Genomic DNA, 24,661 nt, shown 5'->3' on the forward strand with positions numbered 1-24,661 from the left:
ACTTCTTAAAACTGTTGTTGGTGAAGTCCCCAAATAATCTTACCAGTGGATAACACAAGTGTTTCTATTTCCTGTGCAGAGCTAAAGCTAAATGATTTCATGCTTCCTTTTTAAAAAGCAAAATGTTAATGAATGTCATTTTACATTCACTCAGTTTCCACATCCCAAGGAATTTCCTCCTTTTTATAAGTGCATCGGGACATGTGTCTTTGCTAATAGTCTTCATTCTCCTGCTCTTGGTGCTGGAAACGCTGTCTTTCTGTTTTACTCCCTCTTGCACTGTAAGTGATGCTTCCGTTCAGATCACCTGCATTTGATTGGTATCCCCTCAGCTGATAGTCTAAGCTTTTAAATTATTTTAAACGTATTTGTCTTCAAATACTGATGCTGTGTCAAATTATATATAGCGCCTGAGTCTAGTTTCTTAAAGGGACAATTCAATCTATGATTTATAGTTTAGAGGGGGCAGGAAGCTTTAGGCATGAGTTGGCCTCTACTCATTGCATCTTCAAGAATGTTGATGGTCCTGGCGCCTGAGTGGCTCAGTCGTTAAGCATCTACCTTCAGCTCAGGTCATAGTCCTAGGGTCCTGGGATTGAGTCCCACATCAGGCTCCCTGATCAGCTAGGAGCCTGCTTCTCCCTCTACCTGCTGCTTCCCCTGCTTGTACATTCACATGCTCTCACTCTCACTCTTAAATAAATAAATTAAATATTTTTTAAAAAGAAGAAGACGTCGATGTCCCTCAGAACCCTTAAAGCTACTCTGAGATCACAAAATCTTGTTATAATTCAAATTCTGTGCTTCTCACTGCACCTTTCTGTGACAAGTGGAATTCAGTCCTCGCCGGCACTGGCAGTAACAACAGTGGTCGTGGTGGTGGCGACAGAGTCAGGTAGAGGCGTCAGCACTGGTCGTGGTCATGGGAGCCGTGTCGGGGAACACAGTCATAGCGGTGGCGACACAAGGGTAGTGTCACAGCTGCAACTCCCCATGGACTGGGAGCCTGTTCTGTGACAGGCCATTGCATGCATTCTTTTATTTAATTCTCACAACAGTTCTGTAAGGGAGGTATTTTCATCCCCATTTTACAGGTGAGGAAACTGAGGTTCAGGGAGGTATAACATTGTTTGCTGGGGATCACCCATACTAGGAAAAAGCAGAGCTTGGATTCAAGGAGGTAAGCCATTCCACGTGGTCAACAGTTCACCTTGGGCTGGTGTGTCATTCATACGGGCACTGAAATTCTGATAGAGGACGTTCTGTGGCCTTTGATGGGGAAGCCCTCTAGAGCCCATATTCCTAACCTCTGCATCAAGGTGCCTTAAATGGAAGAACCCAGAGAAGCAAGACCCTTTCTCTTTGTTTCAGCCACAAGCTACAGAAGACCTCAGAATGCCCATCCTAGCGAGTTGCCTATTTCTGTTGGGTGGCAAGTCACAGAGGGGCTGCTTGGACAGGTGATCCTTGGTGTCCTCTTGGGCTGCTACTGACTTGGCCAGTGGAACTACCCCAACCAGGGCCCTGCCTTTCATACCCCATGGATGGTTCTGTGCTCTGAGTCTTTATAGTCCGAGAACTACAGGGGGAAAGATGGGAAGGAGAAGAAGGGAGCTTCTCCGGGCTCTTTCACCTTTCAGAAATTGGAAAATAAATCTGACAGGCTGCCCAGGCTGCAGGATTCCTCACACCCCACACCCCTTCTGAGGCAGGGGCTGTGGAGCCTTCCTAAACAGTTCAACAGGCCTGAGTCGTCACCGCTTTCCCCAGTTTGGTACAAACTAACCCCCATTCAGATATTCCAACTATTACATTCTTAGGAATCATTTAAAAGGCTTTACCATCAAAGGCCATGGAACGTCATCTGTCAGAATTTCAGTGCTCCTAGTAATGACACATCAGCCCAAAGTGAATTGCCGGCCATGTGAAACGGCTTCGGTTGAACCTGTAGAAATTCATGTAGAGCTACATTAGCATTTGAAATCCTCTGGCCACAGCAGTAATTGGCTATTAAATTTTAATTCAAAATATTATTAAAATATCTCTCAAATTAGCACTACAACCTAAGTGTTAAAATAAGAAAAATGTATTCTCTATTTCCCACGTCTTCAGAAATATTCTCTCTCTCTCTTTTTTTTTTAACAGCAAGGTAGCCTTTTTTTTTTTTAAAGATTTTATTTATTTATTTGACAGAGAGAGAAGGAACACAAGCACGGGGAGTGGGAGAGGGAGAAGCAGGCTCCCCACGGAGCAGGGAGCCCAATGCAGGGCTCGATCCCAGGACCCTGGGATCATGACCTGAGCTGAAGGCAGCCGCTTAACCCACTGAGCCCCCCAGGTGCCCCAAAATTTTATATTTAAATATTTTTCTGTAACCATCTCAGGTAGCACGGTTACCAGTCATACTTTGGAGTACACCAATTAGGGAGAATAGTGTGGGATTTGGGGTGATAAACCTTAGATTCTAGTCCTATCCTTCCCATAAGTTCCTTTAAAAAGGTTAATGAAATCTGAAGTTCAGTTCTTGTATCTATAAAACAGAAATTTCCGTGCCCTGCCTCCTGCAGGTGAGAAAATATTTTTGAAATATTTTGTAAAATCATAAAGTGCTATCAAATGAATCTCTTTTTTTGGCAGTGGGTCTTCCTAATAAGATTGTACCTCTCCAGTTTTCAGTTTGGAAATAAATATTCCAGGCCTTACCAAGGTCGATAGCTAACTAGAGCCTAGGCTATAGTTGCTGAGGGAATCCGTATTTCCTCCTCAAGGGAGAATGACATCCTTCCCCTACCTTCAGCCCTCTCCCCCTGGTGCCCATGTCAACCCATGTGTGACAGTCCTGCTCAGAAGCAAAGCTGGACCAGGCCAGCTCTTAGCTCTCCCATTGTTGGATCCCCCAGAGCACCCTTAGACAGAGGGAGAATGCCCAGAATAAAAGAAAGTGGTTCAGCCTCTTCCCCTAAGGGTCCAGGAAGGAGCAAGCATTGGGTCCACTAGGGCATGCGACAAGAACGGAGGGATTCCAGTCCAGCTTCATCAAGCAGAAGCTAAGTCGTTCCTGCATAAGGAGAGTCAAGCAGCTACTGAGTATCAGAACCAGCAGTCATCCATATTAATAAAGGCTGGATCAGGCTCCCTTTCTGTAGATCCTAGAGAATCCCATTCAGCCATAGACAGATGTGGTATCTCATACCGTCACCCTTCATTTAGCTGGACCTATTGAATCACTGGTGACCAGAGGCATGGAGGGCTCAGCAGAACAGAGAAAGTCAACCCCACTGATATGTCTCTATGTGTTGTTCCCAGTATCCCCCGCCCCTCTCTTGTTCCTTTGGCATCTTTGGCCTTCTAAACCTGACTTTAAATGTAACTGTTCCTCAGAGCCCTTCTCTGGCCAAACCGTCTCCATTTTGATGGCCCTGTTTCTCTGTAGCTCCTCAGTGCTTAAGTACCACAGATGTGACAGACTCACTTGCACTTTAACTGTTACGTCACTCACATGAGTTAACTTGACCCCAGCCCAGCATCATGTTTGTTAGAGAAAGTCCCTGTGTCCTGCTGGAGGCTCAGCTACTGTTAGCTAGCCAACCAGTGAGTATTACCAGACCAGAGAAAGATCAGGTGGCATGGAAAGATGCTTGCAGATGAAGGAGACGAGATGGGTAAGACAGATAGCATCTTCTGATATCACTCTGCCCTCAGTCACCCAACTGGAGCCCCACAAAAGCTCTACTCCAAACCACATTTTGAGTACTGGGTTCTGGGGATTCAAAGATCTTTGAGACATGGCCCCTTCCTCAAGAGTCTCACAGCTTAGTGAGAAAGACAGCAGTGTAAATAAATCATTACAAGGCAGTGTGACAAGGGCCGTAATGGGAGGCTGTACAGAGAAAGGAAGAAGAGGGGCACCTGTCTGGCTCAGTCAGCGGAGCGTGTGACTCTTTTTTTTTTTTTTTTTTTAAGTAAACTCTGTGCCTAATGTGGGGCTTGAGCTCACAACCCCAAGATTAAGAGTTGCATGCTCAGGGCGCCTGGGTGGCTCAGTGGGTTAAGCTTCTGCCTTCGGCTCAGGTCATGATCTCAGGGTCCTGGGATCGAGTCCCGTGTCGGGCTCTCTGCTCAGCAGGGAGCCTGCTTCCACCTCTCTCTCTCTCTCTCTCTCTCTCTCTCTCTCTCTGCCTGCTTCTGATCTCTGCCTGTCAAATAAGTAAATAAAATCTTTTTTTAAAAAAAAGTTGCATGTTCTACCAACTGAGCCAGCCAGGCACCCTGAGCATGTGACTCTTGATCCCAGGGTCATGAGTTCGAGCCCCATATTAGGCATAGAGTTTACAAGAAAGAAAGAGAGGGAGAGAGGGAAGGAGGGAGGAAGGGAAAGAAAAGAAAAGAGGAAGAAGAAATTAGCCCTACCAGAGAATTCTAGTAACACTTCATAGACCTGACATCTTCTGACATTTTGAAGGATGAGGAGTTTACAGGACAGACAGGGCAGTGTCCTCGAGAGCAGAGAACAGAGCATATGGGAGAGATACAGAAGAGTGTGCGTGGGTGTGGGTGTGGGTGTACGCGTGGTGGACTGGCAGGAGACAAGGCTGAATGCCCAGGAAGTGTCTCGTCTCTTCGGGCAGGCCTGGGATCCCTGCTAAGGAGATTGCACTTGATTTTTTTTTTTTTTAAGATTTTGTTTATTTATTTAACAGGGAGAGAGAGAGAGAGCACAAGCAGGGGGAGCTACAGGCAGAGGGAGAAGCAGACTCTCCGTGGAGCAGAGAACCTAACACGGGGCTCAGTCCCAGGACCCTGGGATCATGACCTGAGCTGAAGGCAGAGGCTGAACCGTCTGAGCCACCCAGGCGCCCCTTGCACTTGATTTTGTAAGTCCAAAGGGAGCCAAAGCCAGGTTTAAGCAAATGAATGATCCTGTCCAGTGTTTGAGAAAGATCACAAGATCCCAGTGAGAAAGGTGCACCTCCCCAGTCAGCGTCCCAGCAGGTTCTCCAAGAGACCTCCCCGCTGAGCTGTGGGTCCCTGGTACCCAAACCCACATCCTTAGAAGGAATGTCATAACCAAATTCTGTGGCGACTGAGGGCTGTCCTAGGGCCTGTCCAAGGATTCCCCATGTGAGAGGATGAAAAATGGGAAAGAAAGAAGAGTGAAGTGTCCCATCAGAATACCTCAGTAGAGTATCATCCTACCCCCTTTCTGAGGAGTAGGAAGGAGAGGCTGATTTTGTGAGTAAGGCAGGCATCAGGTGAGTAAGGAAGGCCATGCTGGGCCTTCAAGATTTGAGCAAACAGAGGGACAACCAAGATCCTGAAGAGAAATTTCGTAATGGCCAGTGCCGACAAAAGTTTGAGGAATTCACCGGGAACTGCTGTGAGGTAAATATTCCATGGGCATTAGGCGTAGAGTCCTACAAGAGGAGCGTCACCCTGCAAGAGAAGGGCTGTGACAGCTCCGCTCAGAGGTCACCGTCTATGCCAGAAGAGCCCACCGTCACCGGGACGCCAGAGAGAACTCCCCGAATGCTCAGGAGGCCTTACTCGAAAACTGAAGTGAGTAGGGAAAGAACTAGGTCGATTTGTGTTTCTAGTAAATTACCCTTTTAGTAGAGAAAAAATTCGCAAGTATTCAGTGCCAGAAATGCAAACTATATGAATATTTCCTCTAAATGTTTCCTATGGGTGGTGACTGTTGTTATCACTGCTACCACTGAAATCATCATTTTTGCTGGTAAACTCGTAAGTCAGATTCACCCCAACGAAGAACTTCCGGGTCTGGCAGAATGCCTGTTACCTCAATGCTTGTCTTACCAACGGGGCAATGAGTGAGTTGTTAGAAAAACCCTAGCCTAAGAGGAAGTGTTTCTTTGCTATATAGATAACATGTATGCTAAGATGGTTTTACCCTTAGCATAACACTATGCTAACATAGTGTTATGTTAACATAACATAATGCTAAGATAGTATTAGCTTCCAGAAGTCTGAAACCCTAAACCTGTGCATCATAAAATATGCCAAGTGATTGACCCATGATTTACTACAACAAATAACTCAATAGGTAACTGTTGAATAAGAGCCCATTGTGTCCAGAGCCCCGTGGCACTCTAGCCGGGAGTTCACGATATGTGCTGGGTACGCAGGATCATCATACCCACGTGAACAGTGCGAGCTGGCAAAAGTGATCCCGAGTGGATGAGAAGGACACTCATCTCAGACCCTCAGAGCTCTCTGGGCTCGTCACGTTGGCCTTTTTTTTTTTTTTTTTTTTTAATTTTTCTTGCATTTTATGGCACCTGCTTCTTTTCTTTCCTGTCTCCTCCAGTACATTGCTTCTTGAGGGCAGGGATCAGGTCGAATCCATATCAAAGTCAACCTTATTATTTCTAAGCAGGGGAGCTAAAACACGGAACTGCTCCAACCTGAATGTGCTTTGGAATCATGAGATGATTCCAACTCCACCCCAGCCTTCTGCACCAAACCATATAGGATGGGGCCCTGTATGCATTTTAACAAGCTACGTCCCCCCACGGCTCCCCTTGGATGATTCTGATGCAATTGGTCAGGAAACCCACTCAGAAAACAGTTTTCAATCTAGGGGCGCCTGGGTAGCTCAGTGGGTTAAAGCCTCTGCCTTCGGCTCAGGTCATGATCCCAGGGTCCTGGGATCGAGCCCTGCATCAGGCTCTGTGCCCAGCGGGGAGTCTGCTTCTCCCTCTCCCTTGGCCTCTCCCCCTGCTCATGCGGTGTGTATGTGTGTGTCTCTCAAATAAATAAAATCTTAATTTTTTTAAAGATTTTATTTATTTATTTGACAGAGAGAGAGATCACAAGTAGGCAGAGAAGCAGGCAGAGAGAGAGGGGGAAGCAGGCTCCCCGCTGAGCAGAGAGTCCGATGCGGGGCTCAATCCCAGGACTCTGAGATCATGACCTGAGCTGAAGGCAGAGGCCCAACCCACTGAGCCACCCAGGCGCCCCTCAAATAAATAAAATCTTTAAAAACAAAACAAAAGCAAACACAGTTTTCAATCTATAAGTCTAGAGTGTAAGCCTGGAGCACACCCTTTGGATCAGCTAGAGCTAGCTTTTATCCCAGTTCTATACTCAGTAGCTACTGGGCAGGCATGTGTAAGTTTCTTAAGTTCTTTGTGCCCCAGTTCCCTCAGTGATAAGATGGGGGTAGATAGAAAACTTAACAGAAAAAAAATAGAATGGTGGCTGCCAGGGGCTTCCAGAGAGGGGGTTAGGGCTGAGTTGTTTAATGGGTACAGAGTTTCAGTTCTGCAGAATGAAAAATTTCTGGAGATCTGTTGCACAACAATGCAAATATATTAACATTACTAAAGTGTACATTTCAAAGTGGTTAAGGTGATATATTTTATGTGTTTTTGCCACAACTAAAAAGAATTTATTTTTTTTTAAAGATTTTATTTATTTACTTGAGAGAGAGGGAGTGAGAGAGCATGAGTGGGGAGAGGATCAGAGGGAGAAGCAGACTCCCCACCGAGCAGGGAGCCCGATGTGGGACTCGATTCCAGGACTCCAGGATCACGACCTGAGCTGAAGGCAGTTGCTTAACCAACTGAGCCACCCAGGCGCCCTAAAAAGAATTTCTTTAACGAAATTTTTAATAGGGTTGCATAATAGTATCTACTTCACAGTGTTGTCATGAGCATTACACGAAATAAAGCATGTCAAGTCTCTGGCGCAGTCCCTGATCTAGCAACTGCTCAAAAAATTACAGCTATTATTATTGTTGTAGTCCTGGTTGTTAAGGTAGTTAACTATGAATAAGTTACTATTTAAAGGCATTTTAAACCAAATTATAGTCTGAATCTTCAAGCTGATGGAGGTTCTCTATACTTTTTGAAATGGTGTGCCAATTTCTCAGAAAAGCACTGGGCTGGGGGCGCCTGGGTGGCTCAGTGGATTAGGCCGCTGCCTTCGGCTCAGGTCATGATCTCAGGGTCCTGGGATCGAGTCCCGCATCGGGCTCCCTGCTCAGCAGAGAGCCTGCTTCCCTTCCTCTCTCTCTGCCTGCCTCTCTTGTGATTTCTCTCTGTCAAATAAATAAATAAAATCTTTAAAAAAAAAAAAAAAAAAATGGAAACCGATCTCTAATCATTCATTAAGGACTGTTTGAAACCCTCCCCACAAATCCAAGTAACATTTGACAGACTGCATTTTTCCAGATCCTGACCAACAGACCCCATTCACATTTCACATGTAGATCCTTACATTCAAAACCCCAACCATATTACAGGTCAATATGTGAAAGCAGGAGGATTATTCCTCTTAGGCACTCTAATTCCTAACACTAAGATCCTCAATCTGCAGAGATGAAGGAGACAAACAAAAATGCTGAACTTTATTTTTCAGCTTAGGCTTAATGAAGGAAGTGAAACAAAATCTGCCGCTGTCAAAGAAAGAAGTGATCTCCATGAAATATTTTGCATCTTTGATGTGCACATGGAACCCAGAGCAGATTTGGGAAACGTGGCCTAAACCCAAGGCCGTCATTTTGATTCTCTCTGCATCGTTTTGATTTCATGTGCATCTATTCTAATTTCATCTCTCCAGCCTATTATTTAAACCTTAGCAGGACAGATGTGCTGTTTTACAGGGTCATAATCCACTTGGTGGGCGGATAACCAGGAAGCCTTTGGTCTTCATCATTTACTCCAATAAGAAACTAGACTATTGCCTTGTAAAACAGCGTGAATCCCCCACCCTGATTTCACATGCTATGCTAACCCACAGAACATCCTTGGAACTTCTAACTGAATTCATGAAATTCATCATGGTCACAGATGCCCAAAATTCACTCTGGGCTGAATGAAATTAGGCAAAAGTCAGTCTAGAACTGTAAGTAGTAAAAATGAGAGGGTTGGAAAGTGACTTCAGGTACAGGACTTTAGGCCAGCACAAGTACTCATATGAACCAGATTTATCGTTCTAAGGCCAAGAAGGTTAGGCACCCACTGGTGAAAACTCTAATCCCATTGGCTTTTAAATCTCTCTGATTGAAAAATAAATTCCAAAGTCATTGCCACCTTTTAAAATCTCCATCCGGTGTGTGACTCTTGTAATTGTGGGAGGCAAGTTTTCAGAGAGATCAGGAGACCCATCCCAGAACTTTTGAGTCATGACAACATTGTCTGTTGAGAGGTGGTACTTGTGAAATCAGACCTGAGCGGCAGTATGTGCAGATAGACCATCAGCAAGGATTGTGAGGGCTCCCATCCATCAGCATCCTTGCCAACAGGTGGAAGGAAGGAGAAGCAAGAAGAGCTATGATTGTAAACAGCAAAAGGAAGTGATTAAATGTAAATAACCAGACATTAACTAAAGATTCTGGGCACACTGCCTTCTGTCCAGTTAATTTTTTTTTTTTTTTTCTGATGCAGTAAAGATACTACCTTGTAGGGGCACCTGGGTGGCTCAGTAGGTTAAAGCCTCTGCCTTCGGCTCAGGTCATGATCCCCGGGGGTCCTGGGATCGAGCCCCGAATCGAATCGGGCTCTCAACTCAGCAGGGAGTCTGCTTCCACCTTTCTCTGCCTGCCTCTCTGCCTACTTGTGATCTCTGTCTGTCAAATAAATAAGTAAAAATCTTAAAAAAAAAGATACTACCTTGTTACCTTAACATGGGGATTTTCGATCAATAAAGGGTTGAGGTTCCGATATCCAAGTGTTAATTCCAGGTCTAACCTCTCTAGTCACGTGACCTTGGAAAATCACTTAACTACTCTGGGCCTCCGTTTCCTCATCTAGAACAGGACCCAGATCACATACACATTCAATAAGTATTTGCAGAAGCTTAAAAGAAAATGTATCTGTAAAATGGGGATAAACTAGGAAATCTCAGAAATTCTTGCCAGATTCGCCATTCAACACACCTGTGACTTCTTTGTCACAGGTTCTTGTCCCTTGTCATTCCAGTCCTCTCTGCACATCTATACCAACAGAGAAATCTCTTTTTATTGAGTACAAGCCTACCTTACATCTTCCCGTCCCATGATAGTCTTACCCCCAAGTTATGTTACAAGAACGAAGCATTTTGCCTTTAAACTGATCATACAGTTATTTTTCAAACAACAGTTTGTTACCAGAGCATGCTATTTTTAAAGCTCTGTGCCATATTTTAAAAGCTATATAAGGAAATATTTGCATTTTCCTTCCATGGTTGTTTTCTGCTTGATTTCAAGAGTTAAACAAACGGTTTCAAATACCTTCTGTGTGATGCTTTTCCCCTCCATTAAAATGCTGAAGGGTGGTTTTTTTTTCCCCTCTTTAGGAGGAAAAAAGAAATCTTTCCCCTGTAATTTACTTTGGCTTTCTCAAAAGTTGGGTAGGAAAGTCAGTATAATTCAGGTAGAATCTAAAATGTTCTTGTTGTACAAGCGTGCACAGAAAGGAAGCCTATAATTTCTGAACATTCTTTCAGGAAGTTTGTATTCTCTGTTTTCCAGGGAGCCTTTACTTTCCAAGGGAGTATGATCGACATGCCATTACTGAAGCAAGCCCAGAACATTGTTATGCTTGCCACATCCATCAAGGAAAAATGATCTGTTAAATGAAGCTCTCATCAGGTGGGCTGAACGTATACAGTGGGTTTCTTAAAGACAAACTCATACTCAAGGCAACTTGTTAGTATGCCGGCTTGGAACCTTTCTCCCATTTACAGTTCATGTTAATCACAGTTTTTTTGTGTGTGTTATCTCACTGGCCACTTATCCCTCTAAAAATGAACTTCCTCCTTTTGGATTCCAAGCTTATGACTTTATTGCTCATTAACGTGTTACAAATATGCACTTATGATTTCACAGGGAGATAAAACAGTGGAGAGAGATGGGCTGGGAGCATGTTAGGACTTTAATGAAACAGATCTTTCTCAAATGTGTACGCTCTTTCATTTCTCCCATTAGATGTTTCCCACATTGTTCATTACTCAACACTGTAAATAATTTTAAGGCCAGTCTTAAAAAATAGTGATTAGGGGCGCCTGGGTGGCTCAGTGGATTAAGCCGCTGCCTTCGGCTCAGGTCATGATCTCAGGGTGCTGGGATCGAGCCCCGCATCAGCTCTCTGCTCCGCAGGGAGCCTGCTTCCTCCTCTCTCTCTGCCTGCCTCTCTGCCTAGTTGTGATTTCTCTCTGTTAAATAAATAAAATATTAAAAAAAAATAGTGGTTAAATGAAGGGGTTCTGTTTATTTCAGTATAAATCTGAGAAAACGAGAGATGGCATAGAAAAGTTAAGCCTCAGATAGCGTCTGAAAATAAATCTTCAAAACTGATTACTCTTAACCTCCACCTTCCAAAATGAAACCTCCACCCACTGGAACCAGTAGGTGAGAACTATGAAAGCCCTCATCCTGGGTGAATGCTTTGGGTCAACATTCACCAGCAATTAAAAAAAAAAAAATGCGCAGAAACACAAGACCATCCCTTCTCTCCCTTAATTTCCCCATTTAACTGTTTTGCCATTGAGGCCACTTTCCCTGTAAATGTATGGCCGGGACAGGGCCCCCTCAGCAATAAACTTGTAGCCTCTAAGAGGACACAATGCGGCAGAGCCGATGCATATGGTCCCCTGCGAGATTTGCATCACATTAGAGATGCTGCTGCAGGTCATATGGGCGGTGTGGTTAACGGGCTTAGTAAAGCTGTTTTGAAGAGGTTAACCCAGCTTGTAGTAAGGGTAAATAAACATAACAACCAGCCATTCTTCCCTATTCAGCATGTGCTCTTATACCGAAGGCTAAAGGGTATTGAAGCTGGGAAGGATCAACTTGTGTTTGCCAGAGGACGCCAATGAAATTTGAAACACCAACAATCAGAGATTTTGTTTCTGCTCCTCATTAAATCATGAGCTTTTGTGTTGAGACTCTGGATGACTGTTCTTTAAGAAATTAACAGAATGGGAAGTTTTAAACTCTACACCAACCTTTTCATGACCTACACAGCCGCAAAGCTGCTACTCTTAGACAAACACCGCGGGGAAGGCTGTTCTGTTTATTTAAATTTGTAAATAGAAAACAGTTGTTTTTTTTCTTTTAATTTTTCACCTCCTCCTACACTCTTGTTTATTTCTTCCATGGCCCCTACTGTATGGTCCAACCAGGGGTCTCCTCTGCCCCTGCCTCTTCCAGTTCCTACAGGAAGAGGGAAATAGAGTTGAAGCTTATACGAAAGGAAGGGCACCTTGGAACCCAAGCAGAGTGAGAAAGGCCCACACACCGTCCTGCCTGGGTGGGTGGGACCGGGGTGGGACCCACCCAGTGCACTGAGGCAGGGGATGCTTCAGTTCTGACAGGGAGGCGGAAGGAACTGGAACCAGGCAGGACGGTTCCAGAGAAGCACATTCTTGCAAAACCAACTCATAATCCCAGACCTGGGATCTGAGGCGACAGTTCTTGAACAGGCTTAGTAAAGCTGTTTTAAAGAGAGGATCCCTCAAGAAGATCATCCCCTTGGAAGGGGATGGGATGTGCTCCTCTGGGGTCCTGGACTGCCTTGGGCAGTGGGTCTCCTCTCCAGTGTGCACCCCTCTCTCCAGCCCCTCATGAGATCACTGTCACTCTTCACCTTGGAGTTAGCTGGAAAGGAGGGCGGAGTGGCTGGAAGGAGGAGGATGGCATCTCAGTCTGGCCTCCAGTCAAACTGGGCTTCTGGCCTGCAGTCAGGGGCAGCGGGCAGCAGCCACAGGAGAAGCAGCGCCCCCGTCACCTCTGGTGTTGCAGCCAGGTGTGCCCCGGGGGAATCCACAGACCTGGTTTAGCCCTGTCTGCTCAGAGCACGCACCCTGACCTGTCCCATACACACACCTCCTCTTCAGAGTCTTAGAACTACGCAGGACCTGTGTTAAAAGAAGAAAATAAAAGCCTTCCTTCTTACTTCCCAGAGGCACCCCCCACTTCAGCCCAACTGCCCTTTCCCATCCTTGTGTGTTGGTACAGATAACCCTTCAAGGCTCTAACATGATGAAAGGGCAGACATATTCTCCACCCCAGTTATACAGGCAGCCCCCAAACACTACAGGCAGACCTCCTCAGGCCAGGGACTCACTGAGAGCCAAGCCCTCCCTCTGAGGGACTCTCAGATGCCAGGGGAAAGCACTAGGACCTCAGGAAAAGCAGCCCCCTCAGTAAGGTCTCTGGGTGGTGCGGAGAGCCCAGACATGGCTAGGACTCCCCACCCCCATCACCAGCAAGCTAGTGGGTTCCTGGATGCCCTACAATGTGAGACTGGTCACCACACCCTTACCTGACACCCAAAAGTCACATTTATCGTCTTCCTCAAAACCCTGTGTTCCCAATTATGGTAATACCATGAGACTAAGACCCACTAGAGCCAAAAATCTGGACCAGTTTGCCCTGGTCCCACTCTGAGCAGAAACCCTAAACAAGGGCCCCAGAAGAGGGGTTAGGCATAGTTGGTTAGGTTCAGAGATCCCGGGGACCTCCTCCAGCTAGCAATGGTCTACAAGAAGAGGACCTCGCAGCCATCTGATTAATTAAAAACCATACCTGTTTATATTTTGTGGAGCTTATCACAAGCTGCTTTGCCATATCGCCCCCTTGTTATTAATTCTTGGGGGCTAAATTATGGGTAACACTATTAAAACCTTATCCGAACTAATGAGAAACAATTACTTAGAAAATGAGCCAGGACAAGATTGAGTTGAGAACATCCGTGGTGATCACCGTAGATTAGTTTAATAAATCATCAGGTGCAGGGCAGGACCGACACTATGTATGCAAAGCCCTGTCGCGGGAAAATGAAATTGAGATTTTTTTTGCATAATTTTTTCATTAATCTCAATAGGACCCGTGTGGTGTAGATTGTTTTATTCCCCTAATACCTTGCTGGGGGGGGGGGGGTGCCCAATAATGTCTTCATTGTTTTACTGAGGTCTTAATGACAATCTGTGACAACCTCATTTTAATGTATAGAGGATTATATCAATACAGTCATGTTTTATTGAAAGGGTGAAGGGAAACTCCAGTGGAGGCAGGCACTGTCTGTGAGCACAAGTTGGGAATTTCGCGGGCATCTGGGTGCAGTTCCCTTCGGACCTCCAAGTATTGAACCACTGGCTGCCCTTAGGTCCTCTCCTCCAGGGACAGGCTGGGAAAAGCTTCCTCAAGAAGACTTCACCACCTCCTATTTGAATTTGAAAGTAGCTCATTGCTTGACATATTTTGTTGGGAAAATGGAACAGACCCTGTAGTGGCCCCCCCCCCCTTTTCTAAAATATACCTGTTATCATTATCATTAATACATTAACCCCTAATAGTCCGGCCCTCGTTCGGGAAACTGACCTTCACTGGAGACGTTATATTTTCTAACGATGCCTTAAGAGGATAAAAAAAGAATACCTGCTTTTTAATTTGAAGGACATTCTGGTTTTATGGTTTCCGTTCCTCTTGGAAAGCTAACTGTCGTCCGTTTTTGTTTTTATTTTGACCTCTAGTACTTGGAAGGCAATTGATCGTACAACACAGGTTATAAGATTACAAGCAGGAACTTGTGCATATTAATGCCGGCGAGGGCCACCGAACCGGTCTGTCACCGCGGAGTTTATGCCCCAGGCTCGGGGACACTGTCCACCCGGCTCCGAGACCCTCCCCTCCCCCGCGGGGTTTTCACATTGCAATTTCGGGGCAAAGTGGAGGAAAGTAATTAGCAGAGCTCAACATTTAAATGTTTAAACTTTAATACTGTACGCGCTTTATTTTTAACCGGGGCAGGGGAGGTGGGGCGAACAGAGGGAACAAAATGGCAAATAAATTAACTTTTTTCAAAATACCTAACTTAGTACCTGAAAAGCTTGCGCCGCGGCCCCGGGCAGCTTTTGCTGTCCTGTGATGGGCGATTGTGGATGTAGGTGGTGGTAGTTTGTTTACATTCCAGCAATTATTTGGCGGCATATTTCCTTCCGAATCTGTAAGAATTGCCAACGACATAAAGACCGTGATGTGTGGAAAGGAACTGAAATCGTCGTTAGCGCCTTTTGTGGTCGTTTGCTGTCGATCCGACCCCATTCCAGCTAAGCGGACTGAAGCCTGCAGAATTTTTATTTAAGGGGGAAAAAAGTGTTTACAAGTCTTGTAAAAGACAAGGGATTTGTCGCTCGCTCCCTTCCTTTTAAAATTTTTGTTTGTAAGTGAACGGCTCCGTGTTTGCTTCTTCCGACGGGAAGGGCTCGGCGAGCCCGGGCAGCGCGCCCCGTCGGAAAGACCTGCGCCAGCGGAGCCGGGACGCGCGGAGCCCGCGTTCCCCGCCGCCCGAGCTTCCCGAGGACCGGGGGCGGCCGGCGGCGCGCGAGGGCACCAGGACGCGGAGACTGGCTGCCCGGGAGGCACTGCGCGCGCCCTCCGGAGGCGCACGGTCCCTTCCCGGCGGGGCGCGCGGCTTGGAGCGGGGGAGCCCAGTGGGTCGGGACTGCGGGCCCCGCTCGCCCGCCTGCCCGCCCGCCCGCCCGCTCCGGAGCCCGCGAGCCTGTCGCGCAGCCCCGCTGTAATGGTGGCAGATCAAAGGCTGCCCCGTGTCCCCGCGGAGTCCGGGACAATCCCGCGCCTTTGTGAGCTGTTGCTAGGAGCCGGAGAAACTAAGGGAAAGTGTCAGGAGCATGTTAATCAGACTCGTTACAGTGTAACAATAACGTCTCTCTCCGGTCTCCCAGGCCCCCAGCACCCCGGCGCACCCCGCGCACAGACCGGACACCTGCGCGGGGCCCTCGCGCGGGTCCTGGGGACCGACCGGCCCCTATGTCCCTCCAACCCCGAAGTCAGCACCTGGGCCGGGCGCAAGAACTAGCCCTAGGGACCCTACAAGCGACTGGCGCATCTCCTGGGCCCAGATCTTGACCAGACCCTCGTGTGCCCTTAGTCTGTAGGGCTCAAATCCGGATTTGTGTGCAGAGGGACCTGTGGAGGATTTGGGTCCCCCTGCTTTCAGCCATTGAGTTGATTTCCCACGAGATTCTTGGTATAGAACCAAGAGAAAAATGAGCATTCCATTTTAGATTGCTTTTTGCTTGAGTTTCTTCCAAAGATTCCAAAAGCAACTTTGCCAGTCTCCCTCTCAAATCCATAGAGGATACTATAGATGAGAACCCCGAGTTTAAAAACAAGACAAAAACAAGAAAACTTTCCTGAAAGTAAAGATGTCTCTGAACTTTTTTGAGAGGATCCATTCATTCATTCGTTTATTCATTCAACAAATGTCTGTTGAGCCTGACCCAGCCCAACAGCGAGCTAGTATGAAAGTCGCAGGACTGGTTCCGGATGCACTTTGCTTTCAAAATTAAAACGCTCTTGTGTGGAGTCAAAGGAAGAGCAAAGGCATAAAATAATGCCAAATGCCGCAACAAAACGTGCCATTGACTACAGTAGTGATAGTAACAAGAGAGGTGCGGATTAAGAATTTAAAACATTCGAAAAACTACACACCATATGCTTGGAAAACCAGCCACTATTTTATCTCCTTCTCTCCTCCTCTTTTGGTCTCTAGGAGCTGGGCCTGGCTGCTGTCCTGAAGCCGGGAGTCCTGCCTGAGGTCTCAAGAGTAAAGGCAGTTTGTAAACAGCCTGTCAGATTCACTAAGGGAACAAAAACACTCAGTCTTGTCCCATTCTCGCTTTAGCCATACACAAGAAAGTGGAAAGCTGCTCTCTGGTTTAGGACAGAATTTGGCCCACCGGATGTGCCTTTCTCCAGTATGAGCTCTTATTCAGGAACCAAGGAAGTTCCTTTGGTTTAAAGGCTGAACACTAAGTCAGAGACAAAGCTTTCTATTTATCAGAAAAGTATAGAAAACGCACCCTCGGATCACCTGTGCCTGTTGACCTAGAGGGAGTCCTGTAACTCTGTTAGACTTCTCCATTGGTCAAAATCAATTTCTCCCACTGTGTGTGCAACACGTAAACCTATGGAAGAGTGGTCCCAGAGATAAGTCTAAGCCCTGGGAGGAATTTTCAAGATTCCCTTCATTACATGTTGTGAGAGAGTTGATACACTGAACACTCCATCGTGTGAAAAACAAGAAGACCAAACACCCGCTGCACTGTGATGTTAAAATACCTAGCTAAAGGGAAGAAATTTGGTGACAAACTGGATTTTTTGTTTTGGTCTACATAATGCCACATAGTTGGTTTGGCTGGGTTCTGTTTTGTTTTGAAACAATGAATAGGTTTCCTTCGTTATTCAGACACAGTAAAAGAATCAAGAAAAAAATGAACATTCCATTTCAGATGGCCTTGTGGTGGAGGGTTTCTTCAGAAGACCACACACTCTAGGCATGTGGCTTATTTATTTTTTTTATATGGGCTCTTTTGAGCTCCATGGAAGAAAGAACATAAAAATTAACATGAATTTCTGGGTTAGATTCTCCGAGAAAACTGTGTTAAGAACCCAAACTCCCACATGAGGAAAAGAGCACACCCGTTTCCTCTAGTGGGTTTCCAGGGACTGGAATTCATGCAGCAACTTCCGGGGGAGAGGAGGGCCGAGAGGGAGAGACTCTGCGATGCAGTCTCCCAGTCTGGCTTGAGGGAGCTCCCACCACGGCAGCCCCACCGGCATTCCCACACCAATGCCTCATCACCTGCCAAGGGGCTCCGGCAACGTGCAGCCGGGCTACGAGGGGCTGCAGCTCCCAGCCGTCTTCTGCAAAGCCTTTGCATAAGCTGCAACCCCTTCTTCTCCATCACACCCAACAAACTAACCATTCTTCAAGACATACCTTGAAGGTCACGTCTGTGAGGTCTCCCCTGACTCCCCCACAGATGCCTTGGTGACGCTCCCCCAGTCCTTCCATGGCACTGATCAGAGGGCTGCTATTATGTGTGTGTGTCCCCCAAAGAGTGTGGCTGTCCTCAATCCTGGACAATGCCATGCATCTCCACCTCCCTCCCCTGCTCATCTCTCACCCCAGCAAGAGTTCGCTGCAAGCATGTTCATCCCAATCGGGAACAGTCAGTCCTTCCTCCATCAGACACTTCGGTTCTAATCCTGGCTTTCTGATGACCAGTTTTTTTTTACATTCAGACGAGGCATTTATTGTCTGTGAGTATCAGTTCAACTAGAATAATAATACCTAACTTGATGAGTTGCTATGAGGAGGCAGTGAGCAGGGAAATGCACCCCCCCCAGGTGCCCCTTGGACTGTCCCCACTTGCTCGCACGGCCGGCCAGGCCGGGGACAGTGAGGTCAGTGGACAGCCTCCAGCTGTCTGCTCCTCCTTCAGCATGGGCCTCAGCTGCAGACCGCTGCCCAGGGCCCCAACCTTCTCAAGGCAGCCAGCCTCCGGGGATGTGTAGATTTTACCTCGATTTAAAACCATAATCTTATAAAGGAATGAATGTCAACGAAATAAAGACAAACAAATAAATAAATATGTTACTTTTTAAAAAAGTACTAGCATCATGTTTGGTGCACAGCAGGCATTCAGGAAAGCTCGAATAATTTCCTTCTAGGGGCCAAACCTGTGCTGCAGTTAAGGACGAGAACACCCCCCTCCCCCCACAGCAAGGCTGGCTGGAAAGTGAATTTCTATCAAGTGAAGCCCATCTTCTCGTTCATTTTTATTGGCCAGTCAAGGATATGTTCTCACAGGAGAACATATTGGGACAGATCCCCGGACATGCTGGGTATGGTCGCACATTCCAGGGGCACCTTGTTGCTCTGTTGTTGTTGTTGTTGTTGTTGTTGTTGTTGTTCAGAACCTCCTAGACCCATTCCTGGACCAAGGCAATTTCTCTCACTCTAGAGCTGTTCTGACTACAAATTCGTGTTACCATTCCGTCCAACCACCCTTATATCATAGAGGACACCGAAGCTCCGGAAGATTATGCAGTACCGATTCCTGGCTGAAGGGGGCTCCGTTCACATAGAAAAAATAACAATGTGAGCGTGCGTCCTGGAGTTGTGCAAATATTGGCCGTTCAGTGGACTTGCTCAAGGTCACACAGCTGGCAAAACCAAGCCTACAACGAATGTCTCGAAATTAAACCACGAACTGCACAGCTCCACATCCAAGAACTCCTCAGATTTCTGGTTTTACATTAAGTTCCCCACTAAGGAACTCCAAATAAGTTTTCTGAAACAATGAGAAAGTAGCTGAAACCTCTTTTTCTTTTTTTGGGGGGGGAGGGGGTAGGCTCCACACCCAATGTGGGGCTTGAACTCACAACCCCAAGATCAAGAGTCACACGTTCCTTCGACAGAGCCAGCCAAGGGCCCCTGAAGCCTCTTTTTCAATAAGGGCCTCCCTCAGAACAGTGCCTAACGTAGCAAAGGTACTTGAGCTCATCGCAACTGAAACAACTAATCAACAGCGAAGTCAGGAAGCTCCGCCACCAGGCAAATGCCACCTTGAAGCAGGCTTGCATGGCCCCCTGGCTCCTGGAGGCCCTGGGTCACCCCTAGACCTAACATTTTGCGGGACTGCCCACTGAGGACTGGTCTACGTGGCTGGTGAATGTCTTGGGTGGTCTAAAGAAAGGAATCCCAGTGGAGGGATGAAGGAGCAGGCTGTAGCTGTCAAGGACAGAGGGTGCACTCCCCGAGCTATCCTAGCCTCTCGGGGCCTCCTCTGGGCTCCAGCCGCCCTGCTTCGGCCCCTGTCTGTGGCCTTCATTCTCTGTCCCATCTCTCCTCTCTTGTCCCTGTGTCTGCTGCTGGTCTGCTTCCGCTTCCCTTTTCCTTATAGTCTTACTTTCCTCCTTCCCCTTGCCATTCCAAATGCAAAACCAACAAATGTCGGAAAGCAAACAAAATGGGGTAAAAAAATTTTTTTCCAATTCTGCGTCCATGTTTTGGAAGTCAGTCTAGCATCTTAAATCATGAGCTGCTTGCAGGATGCTCCGCAGTCCTTCATTTACTGTGAACTTGGCACCGGAAGTTTATTAGCCCATTTTACTGCAGAGAGCCCGAGTGCACCGGACAGCTAATATTGTACTTTGGGAATCAAAGTAGAAATGCCAATGAGGCTGCTAATTATTCAGCAAATTAAATATTGCTGCCAAAACTACTACTCCTAATGTCCTGCATTTGACCTTGCTGTCCTAATGCAAAGGCAACATTCAGATTCTATTTAAGCAGTAAAGGGGAGGATCCCGTATTACTGGTTCTTTGTGTTTTAGTAGAAATTGAGTATGCAGCCTGAAATTCATGATACTTACAAGTAACAAAGTTTAAGAACAAGTTACAAGTAACAAGTTCAATTTTATTTTCATTGTGTTCTTAACTGTATTCCTTTTGGGGGTGGGGAGGGGAACGTTACCAGAGAGGTAGCAGTAAGTGATTATTTAGAAAAACAGATATTTTCAAATTATGATAAACATTCCATTTTAGACAACTAAGGATGTGACCCCCCCAAAATAAGTTTTTACAACTTTGCTTTCTAAAAACCTTAAAAAAAAAATCAATGAGTCTTTGTGTCATCTAAGGAATTTTAAATTGTGAAGTATATTTATGAGAATATTTAAGGTAACTATTTCCAAAATAAGTTGCAAATGAACGGGCCATGAATTTGCACGCACAGCCTCTGGAAATGAGCACATTTTAAAATGGTTTGTTCAGACAGATGCACTGGTCTTTTTCCTTCCTTCTCAAAGAGCATATGTGTTAGATTAGTACTCAGAAAAGAGCATGTTTTCATGGCCTCTGGTGCTGCATTTATAAAAATCATGATGATTTTAGGACTGCACCTTCATTTTTTTGAATTTTCAAAACTTGTCCCTTTTTACTCTTTTATTTTCTTTCAACAAAACAAAGACCGAAGAACCCTTTAAGAAATTTTATACATTCCCACAGAGTCCCAGTTTGTTGACCTCCAGGCCACAGAGTAAAACCTTTCTTTTAAGTCAAGCATTCCCCATTGGGAAGCGTTCCAGCTTTTTCTTTTTATGAGGAATTTTAACTGCTGGACTTAATTTAATTATTGTATTTTGTACATACTCCCAGAAGCCCCAGGGCGTGAGCTTTACTTTTTTTCAAAACTTTCAAATGAATCTTTAGAAATGCACATTTCTGATGGTAATGTTCCTTCTTTTCACTGGTATTTCTAATCTAAATACCAAACTCGGATCTATCTGTTTCCTGACTTATTCATGGAGAGGTCTCAAGCCTCTTTGCTTCAGATACACTTGTAAGTAGACAAGTAAGGATGTGGTTATTTGAGCCCTTAGTGTGAGTGCCTGGGCTTTATAACAACAAAATAAAAACCATCTCCAGCTGAACGGCATTTCAAAAACTTGATGGTTCTGGGAACGTATTCTTGAGTAAGAATGGTTCCTAGGTGGACATTGCCTTGAAATTAGAAGCATGCTGGCCCCATGGCTACAGTCTGCCACCATCTGTCCTTTCAGGGTCTATGAGATTCTCCTCCCCCCCCACCCCCCCAACATCAACTGCTCCTCCCTGATCCCCGCAGAGGCTCATGTGCGAACACACATTCACGCACAGGGAGTTGTCATCCCAAGCTAACAGCAAAGATTCAATATCTTCATTTCTCCTCTATCTTAATCCATAAACATTTCATTGGATCCTTCTGATTTCCAAATCAAAAACTTTGACCACATCTTGACTCTCAAAGGTGAAAAATAATTTTTCAGGTTTTTTTTTATTTTTTATTTTTTTGGTAATTGCCTTAAAACTCATTGAGGAATGTTGAAATGTAGGGCAAACATAAATTTTCCAAAATTCATAACATCTGCCCAAAATGCCTCATGGGGCTGGGGCCGGGGCAGTTATGAAGTAAGTTTCATTTTAGGATTTCTGAGATCTCTGAATTGGGGAAGATGTTTTTAAACAGAATGCTCTGTGAAATGAACCTGACTTTCTTACAGACTTTGATTTCAATTTTTAAATTATAGAAATCAGGGGCGCCTGGGTGGCTCAGTCATTAAGTCTCTGCCTTCGGCTCAGGTCATGATCCCAGGGTGCTGGGATCTAGCCCCGCATGGGGCTCTCTGCTCAGTGGGGGAAGCCTGCTTCTCCCTCTCCCACTCCCCCTGCTTGTGTTCCCTCTCTTGCTGTGTCTCTCTGTGTCAAATAAATAAATAAAATCTTAAAAAAATAAATAAAATAAAATAATAGAAATCATGGCATTTAGGTGCCAGGGAAGGACTTTAGAAATCATCTAGGCCCACGGTTCTCCACCCTGGCTGCAGTGAGAATTACCTGGTGGGCATTTAATAAATACCGATGTCTGGGCCCCACCGAGACTCATTAAATCAGACTCTGGTCTGACCTGTCATTTTGTAGATTAAAAAGAAAAACAAGCAAAACTCTGAAAGATTAAATGTGGCTTTTACATTAGGGATCTAAGTCTAATTATGCTGTTAACATAGTTTGGGAACTCCCAGCCAGGCTAAACTTCAGAAGCAAACTTACTTATAAGTAAGTAACGAGGAAGTTTCCATAAGTCTGTTTAGGACCACATTAACTATAAGATAGTTGACTGACTCCTCCCCTGTGGCATACTTTCCCGTGTTATACATATTCACCTCCCTGATGAATCACCGAAGAGGTTGGTATAATCATAGTCTTAAAATGTCTTACACTTAATTTTTTTAAATAAGGTACACTTTTGTGGATGGCTACCCTCCAGGACGTTTTATTTAAAAGTTCGACCTCTTGGGGCGCCTGGGTGGCTCAGTGGATTAAGCCGCTGCCTTCGGCTCAGGTCATGATCTCAGGGTCCTGGGATCGAGCCCCGCATCAGGCTCTCTGCTCCGCGGGGAGCCTGCTTCCTCCTCTCTCTCTGCCTGCCTCTCTGCCTACTTGTGATCTCTCTCTCTGTCAAATAAATAAATAAAATCTTTAAAAATAAATAAATAAATAAAACTTCGACCTCTTCAGTGGCAGCATCGTACCTCACGACTAATATTCCGTAATTTTTAAAAAAATTTTTAAAGATTTTATTTATTTATTTGACAGAGAGAGAGAGATCACAAGTAGGCAGAGAGGCAGGGGGAAGCAGGCTCCCCACTAAGCAGAAGGCCCGATGCGGGACTCAATCCCAGGACCCCAGGATCATGACCTGAGCTGAAGGCAGAGGCTTAACCCACTGAGCCACCCAGGCGCCCCAGTATTCTGTAGTTTTTAACATACATTTAAAGCATATAGGCAGGGCGCCTGGGTGGCTTGGTCATTAAGCATCTGCCATCGGCTCAGGTCATGATCCCAGGGTCCTGGGCTCAAGTTCCACATCGGGCTCCCTGCTCTGCAAGAAGCCCGCTTCTCCCTCTCTCATTCCCCCTGCTTGTGTTTGCTCTCTCTCTGTGTCTCTCTCTGTCAGATAAATAAATGAAATCTTAAATAAATAAATAAAATGTACAGGCATAAAGCATTATTTGTCCCAGTGTCATCTGAAGATCTCAAAACACTTGAATTTTACATCGTACAGTGTCAAGTAACAACTCATCTGAGCGTGTCCCACAGTCACCGAAGGCAGGCGTGAGCTTCTAAAGGCCCCAAGAGAGCGAGAGAGGCCGCGATGAGCCAGGGCTCCTTACAGTAAGAAGCCAGCGGCTCAGCAGGCCTTTGAGCCATTTTGTAAACACTTGCCCTCGTCAGACTCCCCCAAGAACATCACCTCCTTCACCTTTCCCACTCCCCCTAATCTGCCTCCTTCTCCCCTTTTCCCATCAGAGATGGCAAGCTTGCAGGTCACAAAGAGAAGGGGAGAGCCCAGTCTTTTTTGACCTGAGGTCTTGGTCCTCTCAGGCAAGGACCTCCCTGAGAGATCCAGGAGGCTTTGATCTCCGTTATTTGCCTTGGGCTCAAAGACCTCTGGTTGGCCACTCCTCTAGGATCCTAATAAGGCCAGGACCTGGGATCACAGACGCAAACCTTTTTTTTTTTTTTTTTTTTTTTTTTTTTTAAACACCAAAGGGAACACTGAGGTGCAGTGATTCAAGCTATAGAGTTGCTAGGAGAGGGTAGGTTAAGGCTTGGCAGACTGAGAACAGTTCACTGATTCACCCCTCCAAAAGGTATTTATTGAGCTTCTATATTGTGCCTGTGGTAAGTGATATCACTGTGTTTGTGATGGCTAGGAGGGCAATCCTGGAGATGGCCCTAAGTCCTTTATGGTCCAGGAGTTTCCGTCAGGAGTGAAAGCAGGGTGGGCAGTTGAGACCTTCCTTATTCTCCTCCCCCACCCCCATTCGGTTCTAACTACTCTGTATTATCCCTTATAATGAACATGCAGATTAACCAAGAACCTAGCTCCAGGCCTGAAACCAAAAAAAGGAACTAAAAAGAAGGAAACCTACAAGTGTGTTACCAGTGAATGCTGCAGGCAGCCAGAAAAATGAATGTTTATAAAAAGATTAAAGCTTTTTCATGGCAAGGTGGACTACTGAAAGCAATATGGTTTTGCCCATCAGATGAATCAATCATTTGATGAGTGGTAAGCTCTGGGGCCGACACTCACGGGTGGTGGCCCTGTGATCAGGTGCCAGCCCACCTGCAAAATACTGGGCAGTGTGTACCAATGGACTTGCCATCATCTTCTTGTACCTCTTAAATCTAGATCTGGCGATTTATCTCAAGGAAACTCTGTGATCGCAAATGTAGAAAAAGCATATGCCAAGCTCCATATGCAGAGTCTGGAAATGGACTGCTTGGCTCTCCCACTGATTACC

General features: G+C 45.9%; 1 protein-coding gene across 3 annotated transcripts in view; it reads left to right on the forward strand.

The window, feature by feature from the left end:
* Positions 1-24,661, forward strand: part of CLYBL (citramalyl-CoA lyase) — a 276,475-nt gene that overhangs the window by 239,506 nt on the left and 12,308 nt on the right. For 2 of the 3 annotated variants that reach the window (XM_045977929.1, XM_045977930.1), the window contains exon 8: positions 10,472-10,591. In XM_045977929.1, the coding sequence (XP_045833885.1) occupies positions 10,472-10,567 (96 nt within the window). In that variant the 3' untranslated portion in view covers positions 10,568-10,591. Of the gene's footprint in view, positions 1-10,471; positions 10,592-11,739; positions 11,887-24,661 lie in introns of those variants that run through there. The other variant, XM_045977928.1, reaches the window with a different exon arrangement.

The sequence above is a fragment of the Meles meles genome, chromosome 14 (genome assembly GCF_922984935.1).
Source record: "Meles meles chromosome 14, mMelMel3.1 paternal haplotype, whole genome shotgun sequence".
NCBI lineage: Eukaryota > Metazoa > Chordata > Mammalia > Carnivora > Mustelidae > Meles > Meles meles.